Source organism: Leucoraja erinacea, chromosome 8 (assembly GCF_028641065.1).
Source record: "Leucoraja erinacea ecotype New England chromosome 8, Leri_hhj_1, whole genome shotgun sequence".
Classification (NCBI taxonomy): domain Eukaryota; kingdom Metazoa; phylum Chordata; class Chondrichthyes; order Rajiformes; family Rajidae; genus Leucoraja; species Leucoraja erinaceus.
In genome coordinates this window covers 23,778,452-23,798,456 of record NC_073384.1, presented here as the reverse complement: position 1 = coordinate 23,798,456, position 20,005 = coordinate 23,778,452, and the positions used below count along the sequence as shown (strand labels likewise).

At 42.0% G+C, this 20,005-nt stretch overlaps 1 protein-coding gene across 1 annotated transcript in view; it reads left to right on the top strand.

Annotated features, from left to right (window-relative positions):
- LOC129699441 (thrombospondin-2-like) overlaps positions 1-20,005 on the top strand; it is a 66,455-nt gene that overhangs the window by 13,740 nt on the left and 32,710 nt on the right. The window contains exons 5-6 of the mRNA XM_055639234.1: positions 13,350-13,546; positions 13,953-14,093. Coding sequence (XP_055495209.1) covers positions 13,350-13,546; positions 13,953-14,093 — 338 coding nt within the window. The remainder of the gene's footprint in view (positions 1-13,349; positions 13,547-13,952; positions 14,094-20,005) is intronic.

Sequence of the window (20,005 nt, the reverse complement as noted above, 5' to 3'; positions counted from 1 at the left end):
CCATTTACCTGCATTTGGCCTGTAGCCTTCTATGCCCTAATGATTTAAATATTCATCTTGATATTGTGAGAGTCTCCGTACCATTCTCTCTGGCAATGCTTTCCAGATTCCAACCACCCTTTGGGTTAAAGTTCTTTTCCTTAGATCTAAACATCTTATCCCTTGTGTTAAACCTGTGCTATTGTGAAAAGGCTCTTATTATTCACACTATCTGTCCTCATTTCATAAATTATGTGTAGTCTGAGGAAACCTTCAGGGATCCTAACTAGCCACGTATATGTCAAGAGCCTGATGGTTGACGGGAAGAAGTTGTTCTTGAACCTGGAGACCAGAGTTCCCAGATTCCTCTACCTTCTTCCTGATGGTAGCAGCGAGATGAGAATATAGCCAGGGTAGTGTGGGACTTTGATGATATTAGTTGCCTTATTGACGCAGTGCTTCCTGTAGATCCATTCGATGGTGGGGAGGTCAATACTGGGCAATGTCCTTTTCTTTCTGTAGCCTCCTTTGTTCTTAGGCATATGGGTTACTGAACCAGGCCATTATGCAACCAATTAATATGTTGCATTACAATGAGTAGTCCTATTTCCTTTAATTAATTTGAAAATAACTTGCTTCATTGCTGCTTTTCCATGGAGAGGTTCTGACAAACTATTCTACCAGTTAAGTATGAGCATCAGGCAGCTTTGTGAGCCTCCATGGTGGAGTGGAAATGTGTGTGTGGGAGCATTTGAGAGTGGCTCAATGGCTTTGAGAGAACCCTATTCATAGTCCAAAGCCAAGTGTTGGTAATAGCACAACACTGGCCCAGGAGGTTTGAGTGCCACCCAGGAGACTTGGGGTCAAGTGCAGTACTGCTTTGTTGGAGGTGCCCTTATCTTTTGGATGGGAGATGAAACCAAGGAGCTGTCAACTCTCTCTGCCAGAAGTAAATCAAATTCCTTCAAAGAAGGCCAGTTGAGCTATCATTAGTGTCCTGTGTCATTTATATTCCTCATCTAAGGTCAGATTACCTGTCTTAATCACTGCTGTTTGTGGGAATATATCACATATAAATTGGCTATTGCATTTTCCATCACATGAGTGAACGCATCTCTGCAATTCTCTTCCATTGTAAAGTGGACTTGGGTGAACTGCTATGTAAATGCAAGTTGTTTTTTACTTGGAGCACATTCAGAACACTGCAGTTATCTCAAATTGAACTTCAAATGAAGGCTGGTTCTAAAATCAGGTTAGGATTATTTGTGATTGAGAAAGCGGTTTCCATAAAATAAGTCCGTTACAAACTGATTTAATTTTAAACAAGACAAGAGATAAGGTTCTGAAGTATTAGACACAAAATGCTGGAGTAACTCTGGGTATTAGATCATAGATCAAGATTGCCAAACCTCTGCGTATTGTTGCATTGTGGTTTGTGGTTGCAGCGTTACCACTGAGTTATCTGTTGTCATAAATATTTGCAGTGTGTTGTCTGAACTCTTTGAACAGAATGATATTGTGGTAATTTTATTCCGTCAGGAAATTATTGTACCATGATCATCACCCAGGAATATCATAGACTTGTTATAATTCACTCCCATTGCTAATGTCTACTCTGCCATAAACAATTCCTAGAAGTGTCATTATGTTGTTACAAATTGTTCCCAGAGTCATACCGATATAATAATTTCCTAGAATACTATTAATTTATATGAGCTATCCAGGATATTAGTGGATTATTCGGGCTGCACTCTAAAAGGCCTGTCCCACTTGGCGACTGCCAGGGACTGGTTTTAATGGAATTCACCTGGCGACAACCTATGACAGCACCTACGACAGCAAAAAATGGTGCCACTGTCGGCAAAAAATTTTCAACATGTTGAAAATTTTGTGGCAGTTGCCTGTGGTCGCCCAAAAAATCGCCAAAGTGGGACAGGCCCTTAAAACTGTAGTTACCCAACTATCAGAGAGAACCTTCTGCTGGTTGCAATGCACCTGACCTCCCACTCTGCCTCTGATTCGCTACCAAGTACGGGTTATAAACATTTTATTTTACCCACTAGTGTTTGTGATCCCTTTGTCCCAGAAATCAATCCATGTACATTTAACTAAAGCTTTTCATAAAGGGATGATTTAGAAATTAGCATGTTAATTAATTTAGAGGAAGAGAACAGAACTAGGATTCAGAAGATGGAATTTCCATAGCCTTGCTGATTTGCATGGCTTGCCGACATCGGTAACCTTCAGCAATAAATCTGCTATGGCCAAGTCTACAGTGTTTATCAACTCAGCCACTGTGGAGGTGAGAGGTGGTGGGGAAGATATTGCTCAGTGAAAAACAAAATAATTTATCTCGAACAATAGGTAACAATACATGTTGGAAATGGGCTATTTTTTCATTAAATTTAGGGTTGTTTCTTAACTGATGGAGCTAAGGGGTTGAGGTAGATGATATATGTGTCCTCGTTTATATCACTGAGGCATTGAACACAGTAACACCCATTTGAATGGTGATTTCAATGAATACTAGATCAAGTGCAGACCCGTTGGGTCTGTTCCCGCAACACGGGGTTGCAAGGTGGCCTGACATCATGGCGCAACACCACTCGCTAGACATATGCTGTCAAGAAGCTGCGTACGCCGTCGAGACGCTGCGTACGACGTTGAGACGCTGCGTATGACGCTGAGACGCGTACAACGTCGAGACGCTGCATACGCCTGTCGAGTCGCAGTGTACGCCCTCAATGCGCCTGTGGGCTGACAGGCCTTTGACGCGCGGGATTTTCGGAGAGTGCAAGCCAGCGAGGACGGCGAAAAGCAGCGGGGGGAGCAGGCGATCTTTGGCTTCAGCCAGCGTGACAGAGCCGGGCCGGGGGGGGTGGAGGAAGGGAAATCACTAGCGAAATGGGAAAAATGTCGGTGTTTTTGGAGGAGAGCTGGGGGAAGGATTTTATTTAGAGCTTAAAATGTGTACAGAAAAATTACGAAATTTGATGATGAGTGGATGAGCGTATGTAAAATTGAAATCGCTAGGAAATGGTAGCAGCAGTTATGGGTTTTGCTGGCCAGCATGAGGCAAAAAAAAAGACATGAGTGATACTAGACCAAGTGGGGGGGGGGGGGGGGGGGGGGGGGGGGGGGATTTTTATTAAAAATGTGTACAGAAAAATGATGAAATTTGATGAGGAGTGGATGAGCGTATGTAAAATTGAAATCGCTAGCGAAATGGGAAAAATCTCGGCGTTTTTGCGTGTGGGTTTTGGCGGAGTAACGAATCAAAGGGCAAAAAAAAAAGGCAAAATGCACACACACACACACACACACACACACACACACACACACACACACACACACACACACACACACACACACACACACACACACACACACACACACACACACACACACACACACACCACACACACACACACACACACAGAGTTTTAAAAGTATACCAGACCAAGTGCAGACCCGTTGGGTCTGGTCCCCGAACGTGCTTCAGACCCAACGGGGACACAGGGGGGGTGGGGGGGGGGGGGGGGGGGGGGGGGGGGGGGGGGGGGGGGGGGGGGGGGGGGGTGGCTGTTGTTACCGAACTGAACTCACTGTGGAATGAAAAGTCAGTGAAAGCGGCGCGATTAGAGACTGTGAGGCCTCGCTTCCTCGACACTTCTGAGACGCCGGCTCCGTCGCGCTGGAAAAGCAGCAGTTGAACATCCGATGTTTGGCTTGAGGCAGCGTGACAGAGCTGGGCCGGGCACCAGCGGTAGGGAAAAATGTCGACGTTTTTCGAGCAGAGCCAGGCGTCAGCAGCCGTTATGGTCGCTGGCCAGCAGGAGACGACAAATTGAGTTAGTGGGGGGGGGGAGGATTTTATTAAAAAACGTGTACATAAAAATGTCCAAATGTTTTGAGGAGTGCATAAGTGAATGTAAAAGTGAATTAGCTAGCGAAATGGAAAAAAATACGGAGATTCAGTGTGTGGTGCTGGCAGACCAAGGAATCAAAGGCCAAATCTGGCACACACACACACACACACACACACACACACACACTGGAAGCCTGTTTTTTTTGAAATACTTTGGGGTGGGTGGGGGGGGGGGGGGGGGGGGGGGAGACACACACTTCAACACACACACACACAGAAACACACACACACACACACACACACACACACACACACACACACACACACACACACACACACACACACACACACACACACACACATATATAATTTAATAGTATATATAGGATAGATAGAAAGATATGTTAGGTGAAATATTTTTTGTTTTCCTTTCTTTATATTTATGTTATTAATTAACGTTAATTTAATGTCAAATGCATCATGTTTAAATTATACTAATTTAAATTTATTAAAATTAATCTAAACTTTTAAAAAATAATGCCACTTATGTGAGACATTAAAATTTAATTGTGAGACATTAAAATATAATTAAATTATAAATACTCGACAGGTTGGTGCAGTGGGTGGGACCTCAGGATGGGTTATTATTAATTTAGTTTAGTTTAGAAATACAGCATGGAAACAGATCCTTCTTCCCACCAAGTCCATGTCAACCTGTTCACACCAGTTCTATGTTATCCCACTTTCTCATTCATTGTCTACACACCAGTGGCAAATTATAGAGGCCAATTTACCTATGAACATACACTTCTTTGGGATGTAGGAGGAAACCAGAGCACCCTGAGAAATCCATGCTGTCTCCCATGCAAACTCCACGCAGACAGCACCCGAGGTCAGGATCAAACTTGGGTCTATGGTGCTTTGATACAGCAGCTCTACCAGCTGTGCCACTGAATTATGAATTATCATCAGTGCCACATTGTGATTGACATTTCTGCCAATATTATTGTTTTCGTATCAATTACTCCCCTATCAATGTGTTATCTCCATTTTCATTGTGTTACATTTGTCTCTTTATTTTGTTCTTGCTAATTCCTAATTTGCAGGTATGAAAATTCATGCTTTGGAGTATCATAGCAGTGTAAATAACAGATATTGGGCTATTAATGTTCAGAGTTTTGTCCGAGCCAAGTTTGTTGGCCTGATGGCTGTGGGGAAGTAGCTATTTGCTGAACCTGGTTGTTGCAGTCTTTAGGCTCCTGTACCTTCTACCTGAAGGTAGCAGGGAGATGAATGTGTGGCCAGGATGGTGTGGGACCTTGATGATACTCCTAGCCTTTTTGAGGCAGCAACTGCGATAGCTCTGTAGATAAAGATTTAAACTTTTTCAGAGGTGGGGGACAGGGAGTGGAATAAGCGAGTTTAATGGGAAAAAATTTGAAAAGTTAAAGCTAAAGTACAAGATGTGAGCATACTTTAATTAAAATGATAATGGGAATCAAAGTTTTGTCAGAAACATAGAAAAATAGGTGCAGGAGGAGGCCATTCAGTCAGGAAGGGAATAAATGTAAAACATAAGAATTTACTTCCAAGTAGATTCAGAGCAGAATGCAACTGAAAAAGGCAACATTACAGGCGCTATCTGAATGCATGATACAATAAAGATAAATTAACGGCACAAAATAAATCAATACAATCTAATGACAGAAATGTGATGATAAAAAAGGGGGAGGGACAGCCCTGATAATAAAGAACGAGATAAAAATATCTGTAATCAGGACTAGAATCAGTCTGGTGGAACATGGAAATAACAAGGGGGCTGAGCACATTGGGGAGAGTTGTCAATGGGCCTCCAAAAAGGAATGGAATATAAAGTGCATGTAACAGCTAATATTATTAACATGGGGAGCTTGATCAACTCGTGTATGCCGTCTCTATATCAATGCTTTTAAGGCTTCTGCCATTTATTTTGTATGTACTACCAGAATCTGACCTCCCAAAGAGCATTACCTCATACTTATCTGGATTAAATTCTATCCGCCCAACTCCAGCTGATCTACGTCCAGCTGCATCCCGAGACTGGAAGGTGGTCCAAGGCTTCAAGTGCTTTGCGGTGAACGTTTAATGTCAGTGGGTAGTGTGGTGCAGCAGGGCAGGTAGGCAGTGGGGATCTGTTGTTATGGAATTGATAACAAGGCACTTAGGAACCATCAATATGTATGCTTTCTGCATGAATTCATAAAATGGAAATTACTTCATAAATTTATTAAGCGTTTTCTGAGGAATGCATAGGCAGAATAGATTATGGGGTTACCAGTAGTCATTGTGTTAGTATCGATTTCCCATTATCACTGTATTAGTATCAATTGCCCCAGTATATTTATGTTAATACCAATTCCCCCAGTATCAATATGCAAATATAATATGGCCCTGTGTCATTGTGTTAATACCAATTGCCCCAGTAACATTTAATAGTTTTTTTTTAGTTTCAGTTCCCTTAGTATCTTTGCATCATTATCGAATTTCCTGGAGTATCACTTCATATAAAGTTGATCTTTCTGCTTCACTGTTCATCGTCACGCACACAGAAGCTGTTTGCTGATATTTGATCTCCCATTGCAGCGTCTGGAAATGGGGGATCTACATCTGGCACTGAACTTTGAGACTGAGAAAAAATAAACTTTATATATTGTCTCACTGCAGGGGTCTCCAGTTTTCAATTGCAATCATTCCATTCCGGCAATGGAATTATTAAACAGACCTATTTAAAGCCAGCATCCCAGTCTGAAGAAGGGTCCCGACCCGAAACCTATTCCTTTTCTCTGGAGATGCTGCCTGACCCACTGATTTACTCCAGCATTTTTGTCTAACTCAGCAGAATAAATGCTTTAGGAAAATCCATGGGTCTTGTAGGTCAGAGAACAACATGTGCAACACTCCACAAAGTGCATCAGATGAGGGGTGGAAGCAGGGACGGATTTAACAAATGAAATAGGAACAAGGTGCATGTTAATAAGAAAGCACAACTGTATCTGACTGTCATGGACTTTAGAAGACACTGTTCTGTCAATTTTGCAATGGATATTATTTTCATTAGATAACAGCAATTACTGTTGGAAATAGGACATTATGAGGTGTAGCATCTGTATTAACAACTTCCCATCATGGTAATATTAAAATGCAGATGATCATTGTGTTGCGATCATGTACATAGAATATTATGACCAATATTCCCTGCTTTGCTTTCATGTTATTAAAGCCCAGATCAAGTCCCAACAACATTATCATGTATTAATATTTCCTGGGGCACCGTTATGATTTCATCATCCAATACAATGGGCACCTTTGTCTGCAAGGCTGAAGATGTTTCCATGCTGTATGACTCTAGGCTGCCATTGAGGCATTCGTTATTCCCCAGAGTATTACTTGGACAGGAACATCCCCCAGAGTCTGGAATAAAAACATAAAAAGTGCCGAAGATATGCAGCAGGTCAGGAAGCATCTGTGGAGCATCTGGGAAATAGAGTTAAAGTTGGTGGCATTTCATCAGAACTCGATGCAGAGGTGGATTTAAACATCAAAGCATGATAACAAAGCATCAAAGAAGATCTGATGAAACATTTTCTTAAAAGGTCATTCACCTGTGAAATATTAACTTGTTTGCTTGTCCCACAAATACTGCCTGAGCTTCCCTACATTGTCTGTTTTTACTTCAGATTTCCAGCATCTGCAAGATTTTATTTTGCCTCCCAGTTATATTGGTTTACTTGTTCACTCATGTGCATATTGCTGCCAGGGCCAGCATTAACTGGCAATCCTTAACTGCCCTTGAGAAGATGGTGGTGGGCTGCCATCATGAACTGCTGTGGTCCTCCCACGGTGCTGATGGGAAAGGTGTTCCAAGATTTGCATACAGTTGCACTAAAGGACCTGCAACACATTTCCAAGTCAGTATGGTGTATGACTTGGAGAGGACCCTGTAGATGGTTGTATTCCCGTGGGTTGCTCCCATGCCTTTCACGACAGTAGAGGTCACAGATTTAGAAGGTGTTGTTGAGGAAACTTGCTAGATTAGAATATACTTTAAATACGGGATACTGTTATTATAATTTTTACAGGATATAACTATGAAACACAAGCATAAGCAATGAAAATGCATTCATGATGATTGGCATGTCATGGTTTTGTTTATGCACGGTTTTTCCCTTTGTCAAATTATTTTTTACTGTTGATAAACCGGGTGATTTGCTGCCTTACAACAGTTATTGAGGGGCACCAGTGAGGTTTACATTCACAGTCGCAGCTTGATCATTTGTCTAGTTCTATAGGCTTGCCAAGCTGTCTGCTCACATGAGATTGGTGGAATTCGCTCATGGATGATAACGCACCAACTTTGACTGCATGTTTATTCCATTTAGCCTGTTAAGTTCACAGTTTAATCAGAGATGAGGATCGCAGTCTATTAAGAAGCAACAAGCTGTCTCATCGCTAACAAATTATAAGAGACAGTAATTTAGGAGAATCGTCTACAACTTAAGTGTTTTTGAGCCAGTGAAGGAATGCTTCTGATAGGAATATTAGGAATGGCCTGCAGCTGAAAGATTCAAGTGGAGGTTTGTATTGGGAACTCCAACAGTCAGTACACTGCATTACACATCATTTTTCTTTCAAGTTCAGTTAGGGACATGAATAGGAGGAGAATATTCAAGTGTATTCCATTATTTCCTTAGATCATGATGTTTGTATTTTAACTTGATCATCGTAACCCTTCATGTAGGCACAAAATCAATCCATCTTAAAGTTTGTCATTTTAACTTGGCCCCTTAGTCTCAGCATTACATTTTGCAACAAGAATTCATATTTCCGCTATTGGGTGAAGAAGGGCTTCCTGAGATTACTTCTGAATGCCTTGGCTTCAAACCAATCTCTATTTAGTCTTTTTTCTTACACCTTATTCCTGGCCCCAGGTCAGTTTCGGAAACTGATTATTTCATTATTCCCCCAGTTAAAAGCAACGGTTACTGACCCATTAACTGGTATCTCTTTCCGCAGATGCTGCTTGACTGGCTGAGTTCTTCCAGCATTTTTTGTTTTAATTTCAGGTTGCATCATCTGCAATGTTATTTGTTTTCTGGCCTGGTTCTAATGTGAAAGCTTTGGCTTCTGTTTTATGGATGTTCATGAGGAGAAATGGAGTCTCACCTTCTCCCTCATTAAATCCTTCAGTAATCTTCAACAATTCCGTAAGATCAGCAATGTTCAGCACATCATCACAGAAAACCCTGTAGATACTGTAGACACAAAAAGCTGGAGTAACTCAGCGGGTCAAGCATCCTCTCTGGAGAAAAAGAACAGGAAACGTAGACCTAGAGTCAGTGGGAAAGGGAAACGAGAGGGGTTGGAAAGGCTAGATGCAGTTCTGCCACTGGCCGTGTGCACGACTTTGGCGCCTTTGGGGGGGGGAGGCGGGATTAAAATGCCGTTTTCTCCTGCTTATCGGAGGCATCTTTCCTCGGGCTGCTGAGCTGAAGAACAATCAATCGGACTTCCGTTCCCGATTTTTTAATTTATTTAAGCGCGAGACAATTCAATAATTCAATAAAATAAAAAGCGACTTCTAATGCCCTCAATGCCTACAACGGGACGGATCACATGAAGGGGACAAAACATAATGTAAGTCGTGTATTTAACATTTAACTTGTTTCTCGGGATGGCTTTAATCTAATTTTCATTTGCGAAAATGTGATTTGGGCCCCATACAAACCAGCAGTGTTTTTCCTGTCGATATGGGGTTCAAATTAATCGCAATTGCAACGTTCCAATCAATCGCGTTCCAGAAAAACCCACTCGCAAGATGATTTTAATGCTCTTTTTTTTGGACATCTAAATCCAAATCTAAATTTTGGACATCTAAATCATCTATATTTTGTGTTATTGTCTATCCATAGTCAATATTTTTAGACTAAATATCAGTTTTAGTCCCATGTATTGTGCAAAAAAAAATAATTTTAATTATTTAAGAAGGAACTGCAGATGCTGGAAAATGGAAGGTACACAAAAATGCTGGAGAAACTCAGCGGGTGCAGGAGCATCTATGGAGCAAAGGAAATAGGCAACGTTTCAGGCCGAAACGTCTGAAGAAGGGTTTTGGCCCAAAACGTTGTCTATTTCCTTCGATCCATAGATGCTGCTGCACCCTCTGAGTTTCTCCAGCATTTGTGTGTACCAATAATTTTAATTATATTGAGTGGATGTTTCTAGATTAATTTATGGGAATTAAACATTAAATTCCTTCCATCTGGCATATAAATTCATGACAGTGAGATTTAAAAATCATGTTATATTGTAAATTCTTGTGTGAATGGGATTAATTTGTTATTTGGATACTTAGGCTATTTAAAAAAAAAATCATTTTCTTAAGAAATGGAATCTACAGGACATTCTTAATGGGAAAGTAGTGGGCAGAAAGGTATGTCATGTGTGGTTTGAAGAGCAAAAACATGTAGTTTACAATGCCAAAGTTAAAAAGTTGAGGAAAAACAAGGTTTAGAGTTGCTTATTGGTTACAATCTGAGGAGTATGATGATGCTACTGATTATGATATGCCAATGTACCAGCTAGCAACTGATCTTTTCCATAAAGACTTGGTCTATTGCTAGAAATTGTAATCTATTTACCTACCTGTTACGGATTTACAGCATATAATACAATAATATTAAAGTTCTGATCTTGAGAATATCACATTTTTGAATTTTCACGGCAGTCTGGGTGTTTATTACTATTTCCGTCACAACGGTCAATTTGTTATTAACTACAATTAAGTAATTAACTAATTATATGCTTTAATTTCAGCTCATCCAAGTAAGATGTTTTATATTTGTTTCAGAATGCTTCAATCTATAATAACTGAAAATTTCATTCAGTTCTCTTGATTTTTAAGAACTTTTTATGGGCTTTTGACCGTCCTCGATCACAGCTTGTGTTGTCAATGGAAAAGCAATAGGCAACAAGATGCTAATTTCCGAGTATGACAATGGTCGTAACTTTTTTAATACTGAAGGTATAAAAGTGAATTAGGTGCCAAATTAAACTTATTTTTATGCTTTATCTGATGGGATAAATTGCAGACTTGATTTTTTAAATCTCAAAATTTTGTATCATTGCTACTTTATGTTGTGTGAGCTGATTTATAAAGTCAACTCAGTGCTCTTATAATCAGTAAAAGGACACAGTGCTGAAGTACCTCAGCACATCAAGCACCATCTCTGGAGAACATGGACAGGTGACGTTTCGGTTGATTTCTTGATGTCTGCTAGTAGATCAATCACCTCAATCCCATTTCACCTGATCTTCCCCCATAATCCCATGAATTGTTCTCTCTCATGTGGTTGTTCCCTTGAGAGGACATTGTTTCCATTTCTTCTTCTGCCAGTGGGTTGCAACTAACTGCATTAAAATGCTTTTTCTCAGATCATCCTTGTATATTTTGCCAAAATCTATGCTCCTGGTGCTTTAACTGCCAACTCAGTTGAAACCAGTCATGTTTTTGTACATATCCACCAAACTCATTCTTCTGAGGAGAATAACTCCAGCTTTGAGTCATAGTGTTATACAGCACTGAAATGGGTCCTATAGGCCACCATGTCCATGCCGACCATTAAGTACCATCCTATCTAGTCCCATTTACTAGTAAATAGTCTATGAGTGTATATGCCTTCACAATTCGTGCTTATCCAGATACATTTTACACACTTGTGAGAGTAACTCTTTCTACCTTCACAGACAGTGCTTTCCAGTTTGTATCCACTGTGTTTTCCTCAGATCTAAGCCTTTTACTCTTCAACCTATGCCCTCTGGTGTTGGATGTCTCCACGAATGGGAAAAAAACTTGCCTTGTCAAACTACAGCTGAAACTGGCCCTTATCCCTACAACCACTCTTGTGAATCTCTTTTGCATCTTCTCTCGAGACTTGCATCTCCTTCCTTTACCTTCAAATGGGACATTGGATAAATACTGGAATTGTGAAAATAAGAAAACTCTGGTCAGAGAACAGGGGAGTAACCTCAGTGTGGCATGACCACCATAAAGGGCCTCCTGCCGTTGAGGTGAGGGCTGGATGGCGACAGGGAGAGTGGTCTGTGGTTCAGTAGAAGGCAGCAGAGAATTCACTGATGAAGGGCTGATGATCACCGATGGAAGAAAGTGATCTTGAAACTAGCAGAGAACAAAAAGGTTGGTATGGATAGGAAGGAATTGCAGTTGCTGGTTTATACCGGAGCAACTCAGCGGGTAAGGTAACATCTCTTGAGAAATGGAACAGATGACGTTTCGGGTCGAAACTCTTCGGGAAGAAGGGTCTGGACCCGAAACGTCACCTATCCCTTTTCTCCAAAGATGCTGCCTTAATCACTGAGTTACACCAGCATTTTATGCCTAAAAAGGTTGATGTGATTATTAACAGGCGAGGCAGAGGAAAGTGTGGATGATCCAACAAAGGTACACAGGCCCAGACAATGAAATAAACGGGATAAAAGCTAGCCACTAAAGGATAAACAGTGACTTGTACATGGACTGAGAAATGTTATGGGAGAGAACTGAACACAATAAAGGGAGGATCATGTACCTTTCTTGTTGAAATGAATAGAATCCCCTTTGGGATCCACTTTTGTACTTTGACGGCTGTTCCTCTTGCCGCAGGTACAGTGTCACTAGCATTTTCACTGCTTTGCTTGTGTGAGCATGAGGTTGATCTTGCAACCCAATCCTGGCTCGGTACTGCATTGAAGATTAACAAGTCATTTAATTGAGGATTTATTGAGGGAGTTGTGGGGCTGCACTTTCCCTGGTTCATAGGGCACAGCATTAGAACCGACCTGTTCGTGGATGAAATTAGGAAGCCCATCGTTACACACTTAGCAGAAATACAGAATGAAAGCAATGGAAATTGTCCGAAAAAAATTATTGTTTTAGCAAAATTCTACGATAGGTGGTAGAACTTTCTCGAACTCTCTGAGGGGATTCAGCTGCAATTCAATATCACTATGTCAGCAGTATTATTTTATAAGTGATCTGAGGTGTCGAAAGGATGGTGTGTGTTGGGTTTCCAGTGGTTGGCAAGACAGCAGCATTCACATCTGGGCCGTGCTTCTGAAAAAGCTTTTGCCAACGATTTTCCGTCATTATTACGCTCCCCAGTCCTCAGCAATGATTATCTTGGCCACATGTTGATCCTGGAATCCGTTCCCTCATTGTACTGCTTCTAATGCGAGAATTTTATGTGCAAAGTTAGAGGTTTGGATCACCAGCAAGACTGTCGAAACAGTTTCATCACATTAAGTGGATAGATTTCTGCTGATTCAGTTTTTGGATGTTTTCCGTCAAAGCGATTGCCTAGTTCGAATGTTGGCAGCACTTGATGCGGCAGCCATTTTGAAATCTCGACACTCTCCATCTTCCCAACACTTGAATTACAGCTCCTGTTCTTTCATTCCCACCGCACAGCTGAAGCCACAAGCAGCCATGAGAGCCAAGAGTATTCAGGTGTCGTCCCTGCTATCAAGAACGATTTAATTGGCCACAAAACCAACAAAGTCGTGGATTTCTGTGACCATTCCTGCTCTGACATTGGGAACATGTTTAAGGAACTTCATGGACTAAGGGTTCTTGTCAGCAATCTGGCTGATGGACTGGTTAAAGTGGTAGGTACCATATGTTTCATATCATAGGGACACCCCTTTATCAAATACAATGACCCTCCGTACATGGGGAAGCACAGATACAGAGGAATATACCTCATATTGTGTACACAGGGAAATACTGGTATGGAGGAATATATGCATGGGGGCACACAGGCAGACAGGAATATACCGTATGGAGTACATAAGGAAGCACAGATCCACTGGTATGAACATTTCATTGTGTACATGGGGTAATGCATAAATGTACCTTACATTGTGTACGCAGGGTACACATGGGTAGATTGTATATATGGGAGAAAACAGGTAAGCAGGAAAGGAGAAAATAAACACGGGGATGTATCTCAGCATGTGTTCCAAAATGCAGATGCAAGAGTAACTCCTGTTGCACATGGAAAATCTTTTGCAGACAGAAGAAAACGTAATAATTCGTGACATCCTGGAGGATTCGTTGAAGAAGGTGCGTCCGGGCCAATGCTGGCACAGCGGGCGGCTCTTCGACAACAAGGAGGAGTGGACTGTGGACAGCTGCACCAAGTGTACCTGCCAGGTGAGCTGGGCTCAAATCTGGGCCTCAAACACCATCCATGCACAGCAGTGGGAGCAGCTGGTGCCTCGCTCAATGCCCAGATGATAACTTTAGGTTAATTTAGTTTAGAGATATAGCACAGAAACAAGCCCTTCAGCCCACGGACCCAAGGGCAACTTTTCCAAATGGATAAATGGTGGATAAATGGAACAAGTTGCCAGAGGAAATGGTAGGGGCAGGTTCAATTACAATGTTTAAAAGACATTTGGACAGCTTCATGGATAGAAAAGATTGAGAGGGATAAGGGCTAAAAGAAAGTAAAGTGGATTAGCTTGGATAGACATTTCCGCTGAGTTACTACTACATTTTGTGCCTAGCTTGGATAGATATCTTGTGTAGGAAAGAACCTCAGATGATGGTTTAATTCAAAGGTAGTCACAAAATGCTGGAGTAACTCAGCGGGACAGGCAGCATCTCTGGAGAGAAGGAATGGGTGCCATTTCGGGTCAAGACCCTTCTTCAGACATCTTGGCAGGCATGAACGAGTTGGGCCAAAGGGCCTGTTTCCATGCTGTATTTCTTTATGCCGCTGTATGTGTTTAGAAATAACATGAGAAATCTTTGGGTTTTGCAGCCAGCCAGCCAGAAAGAATGGGAAGGAACAGCGCCTCTTCTCATAATTACACTTCTTCTCAAGACAGCCTGTCCACTCTTTCTTGATTTAAGTACTATTTCACTTTTGGCTTCACTCCAGTAAATCATTCTTGCACCTTCTCTAGTGTCTCAATATCCTTGTAATAATATAGCAACCAGAAGTACGTTAAAACTTTTAGTACAGTCCAACCAAGGTTAAATTTAAACAAATTAAATGTGTTGCCTTATAATTCTATCCCTTCAGAAATAAAAGAGTTTTGCTTGCTGTTTTATAACATTATCAGCCCATGTTGGCTACTTTTACTGGTGAGTCTAACCACTCGCCATTTCCCTCTGCTCCTCTGCTATTTAGAAATGTGGGAAATGAAATACCCCCCTTAGTCACCTGGTGCCTCTTTGCAGAGTGGTCGTGCTTGTTCTTTCTCCACTGCACCTGAGATTCATTTCCATTTGAGTGGAAACCAACATCATCTGAATCTTTCATTTTCCACACACTTTGGATCATCATAGAGTCATAGAGTGATACAGTGTTGAAACAGACCCTTCGGCCCAACTTGCCCACACCGGCCAACATGTCCCAGCTACAATAGTCCCACCTGCCTGCATTTAGTCCATATCCGCCCAAACTTGTCCTATCCATGTCTAACTGTTTCTTAAACGTTGGGATAGTTCCTGTCTCAACTACCTCCTCTGGCAGCTTGTTCCACACACCCACCACCCTTTGTATGAAAAAGTTACCCCCCAGATTCCTATTAAATCTTTTCCCCTTCACCTTGAACCTATCCTACTCTGGGCAAGAGATTCTGTGCATCTACCCGATTTATTCCTCTCAGAACACAACAACCATGTAGTCATTGAAACAAAGATAAATTGATCAGTATGGGTGTCAGGGGTAATGGGGAGAAGGCAGGAGAATGGTGTTGAGAGGGAAAGATGGGTCAGCCATGATTAAATAGTGGAGTAGACTTGATGGCCCGATTGGCCTAAATCTACTCCTATAACTTATGAACTTTGACCTCAATAGAAACAGGAATTGTGAGAGGCACAGAACAATCCCTGGTTCCCCATAAGCTGCTCCATACTGTAGAACCTCAATTGCATGGTGTATTCCCTCTCAATTTTTTAGTTCATCCTTTGGATGTTAGCCTCAACAACAAACTTATGATGTAAACATTCAACCTTGAGCGATTACTTCAAGCACAGCATGGGGACGGCTTTAATATTTAGTTCTTCACAGAATGCAGATGTTACAGAGAGTAGTTGTCCATACTACTCTCATGCAGGAAGATTGTTCCCGATGTTAGGGAAGTCCAGGACAAGGGGTCACAGCTTAAGGATAAGGGGGAAATCCTTTAAAACCGAGATGAGAAGAACCTTTTTCACACAGAGAGTGGTGAATCTCTGGAACTCTCTGCCACAGAGGGTAGTTGAGGCCAGTTCATTGGCTATATTTAAGAGGGAGTTAGATGTGGCCCTTGTGGCTAAGGGGATCAGGGGGTATGGAGAGAAGGCAGGTACGGGATACTGAGTTGGATGATCAGCCATGATCATATTGAATGGCGGTGCAGGCTCGAAGGGCCGAATGGCCTACTCCTGCACCTAATTTCTATGTTTCTATGTTTCTATACCTTCCATGATAGTAGTTGTCCATACCATGATATAATTAATAGACAACCCTAATGGTTGGTCTAGAGTCACATATATGCTCGTTATGGTAAGGATGGTAAGTTTTTTCCCCAGAGGGGTATTGGTGAGTGAAAAGGGTTTATAAACAACAACAATAGTTTCATGATCAACATTACTATGATTAGCTCAGATATGTTTCTTGTATTCCCAGTTTTAATGTAAAAATTGGAAATTGAATTCCCCACATGCTGTGGTGGGATTTGAACTTGCACACAGTGCATCATCAATGTCCATTCCACTGGCTCCAATGTGCTCCAATGAAACCAAACCACACCACAGCATTGTACACTTAACACACATAATTCATATGCAGTGCCCTCCATAATGTTTGGGACAAAGACCTCTCATCTATTTATTTGCCTCTGTACTCCACATTTTGAGATTTGTAATAGAAAAAATCACATGTGGTTAAATTGCACATTGTCAGATTTTGTTAAAGGGTATTTTTATACATTTTGGTTTCACCATGTAGAAATGACAGCTGTTTATACATAGAAGAGGACAGATAAGGATGAGAGACGATGGCATTAAAATGTACACAATCCTTCTGGGATGGGTAGGGTATACTTTAGGCCAAGGTTTCCAAAGACAGGGGCGTCTAGAAGCAGGGATGAGATTCTCAGAATAGGGGGTCAACAATCCAGGAATTCTTTACTCAAGAAGGTTATAAAACCTCAGTGGCTGAGTATATTCATCACAGAAACAATAGATTTTTGGAAATTCTGGGAATTAGAGGACACAGGGTTGATCTTATTTAATGGTGGAACAGACCTGAGGGACTGAATGCCTTCTTCAACTTGGGTTTCTTGTTATGAATTCAGGAGGAAATTCTTCAGCTAGACTGTAAAATACAGATAGACTTTAGATGAAACTGGATCAACGCGGGAGGTGAGGAGCAGTGCGAGGTTCTTGTGGACCAGTTTCAACATCATGAGCAGGCTGGCCTGTTTTTTGTTCAGTGGGACATTCTGCATCCATCCTCCTTGCTTCCCAGACCCTTTCACTTCACCCCCCTGCCCAATAATCTTTAATCCACTGGTCCCCATGCCCAGTTATGAGCTCAATGAATAGGCAGTAATTGCTTTAGTCTGAGTGCGAGCTCGACTCCATGGAGCTTGGGAACCTGAAGCTGGAAGGCACAGTGGAGAGGCGGTGTAATGCATACACAGCCCTGCTCCCAGGCTGCAGAAAAACCGCAGCAAAGAGTGAATAATGGCTTTTAAAATCAGATTTGTTACAGATGTAATCGTCATCTGTGAAATGCTTTGCTCCTCAATGGTACCAATCAGTGAAAGCATTTCCACGCGTCTGGCAGAGGCAGGAACCACTTGAACGTGTTTTTTATTATTACTGGGGTGGAACTCTGAATGCATTAAACTCTTCTGATCCCGAATTCCCAGGCCAGTATTTATCTCTCAGCTGACATCGCTGAAACAGCCTGATAATCTGGTCATTTACCTTACTAATGTTTATGGGAGTTTGGAGCACACAGATCACCCGCCAAGTTTCCAACTATTGCACCCGTTGGGCTGTAAAGGCACTTTCAGACGTTCCAAAATCAAGAAGGGTCATGAATGACAGGGTTTACCTCATTACACCCCCTGTAGATCAAGCCTCTCACCCTACATTCGCACCTCTGGAGGGTTCTGTAGAGAAGCCAAAGTGACCACCTGTTCTCTGCCGTTGCTCCACATGGAATATTTCCTAGGTCCTTGTAAGACTTCACCACTGAAATAATCTTCAAAAGCTGTAGAAGCCCACCCTGCTATCAGGGTTTATAGAACCCAACCAAATGGGTGATCCTTCTTCCATTTTCTCCTGTCACACATCTTTGAAAGAGTTCTTCCACTCCTACCACCCCTCTTCTGCAAATGTCTCTTAGTAAAATACTTATCCCATTCCCTTCTGAAAATTACTAATGAATTATCCTTTCAGGCAGAACATGGCAGGCTGTAAGCACCCTTCTCTATGTGCTGCTTCCTTGTGAATGGGACCGTCCCCAGCTTAAACTCTCCCATTGGGCTGATCTCTGTGCATTTATATATAGAAATGCACTGAAGGAATAGCGCATAAAACAAGCCCTTCAGCCCAACTAACCTGTTTGGTGTTTGACCTCTGCGTGAGTAGGAAGCCATAATTGCATTTGGCCTAAAAAACAAAGTGCTGGAGTAACTCAGCGGGTCAGGCTGCATCCCTGGTTGCGACCCTTCTTAGACTGATTGTAGTCGGGAGAGAAAGGTGGAAGAGATGTAAGTCGGAACAAAACAAAGGCAAGTGATAGGTGGATATAGGTAAGGGGGGTTGTTTGGCAGATGGACTGGAAAAAGTCCAGGGAATTAAAGGAGTCAAAAGATTATTAATTAGGGAGAGAAGAATTGGGGGGGGGGGGGGGGGGGGGGGCATGAATTGTGAGTACAGAGAAAGGGATATAGGTGAAATGGAATTGGGGATGGGGAAATAGTGGGATAGTGGGAGAAATGGGTGTGCATCCAGGTGAGGCACAGGGAAGCAAGGTGGGATGGGGAAAAAGAAGAGGGGAGATGTTGTTGGTTAGTTACCTAAAATTGGAAAATTCAATGTACATACCGTTGGGTTAGCTACGCAAGTGGAATATGAGGTGTTGTTCCTTCAGTTTGTGCATGCCTCACTCTGGCAATGCAGGAGGCCTGGGACTGAAAGGTTGCTGTGGGAATGGAAAGGGGAGTAAAATGGTAAGTGACTGGCCTGACCCTTATTCAGAACCCTTATCACATTCAGACTCTCCAACTTCAGGTTCCTGTTCCCTGTCCAATATTCCGGAGGTGAGGACTCACCCTGAGGTATAACCCATGACCCTTGCTCCTTCTGCCTGACCTAAATCAGTGCCCAAGTATACCATGTAAACATGACTTGCATTGCACTCGTATCCACCTCTGAGTTGAGTGTTAGTGCATCTTTTGCGGAGAAAACTGGGAGACTCTCAATTAACTAATAAGGCACCTTTGCACCTCCATGTGGGATTCTCACCCCTGATCTCCATGGTAGGGAGAGCAACAGAGATCCCAGTTTTTCCAGCAATCAGTTCCAGCTTCAATGCACCACTCTGAGGTCTTCTATTTAGTCCATTGGGATTGACAATGACTTCCTTAAACCATAATGCAGAGTGGAAGATGCTAGAGTTTAATGGTTCAATGGTACTTTATTGTCACAGGTACGAAATGCAAACGCACAGTGAAATTATTTTCTTACATCAACTACCCTAGCCACGGTTCACCGGCTTGACGGCGAGTATGAATCCTCTTAGCATGGGGTGATAATTGTACATCAACTACCCTAGAGATCGACAGAGCAAGCTTTTAATTCATTTCAGAAGTTAGTTTGAAATTGCATCCATTCCCACCCTTAATTTCCATTTCCTGAGCACATTATCGATCCAATCAGCGTACACCCACGCATAAAATTGGGTGCAAATAGGTGTAAGTAATGAACGTCCCAAACTCAAATTATTTTTTTCTTTAAGTATGCACATTAGTTTTATTCCTTTAACTATTGCTCATAATTATTCAACTCCACATGTTAAGAATTAGGGAAGCTCTTCAATGTTTAATGTGATT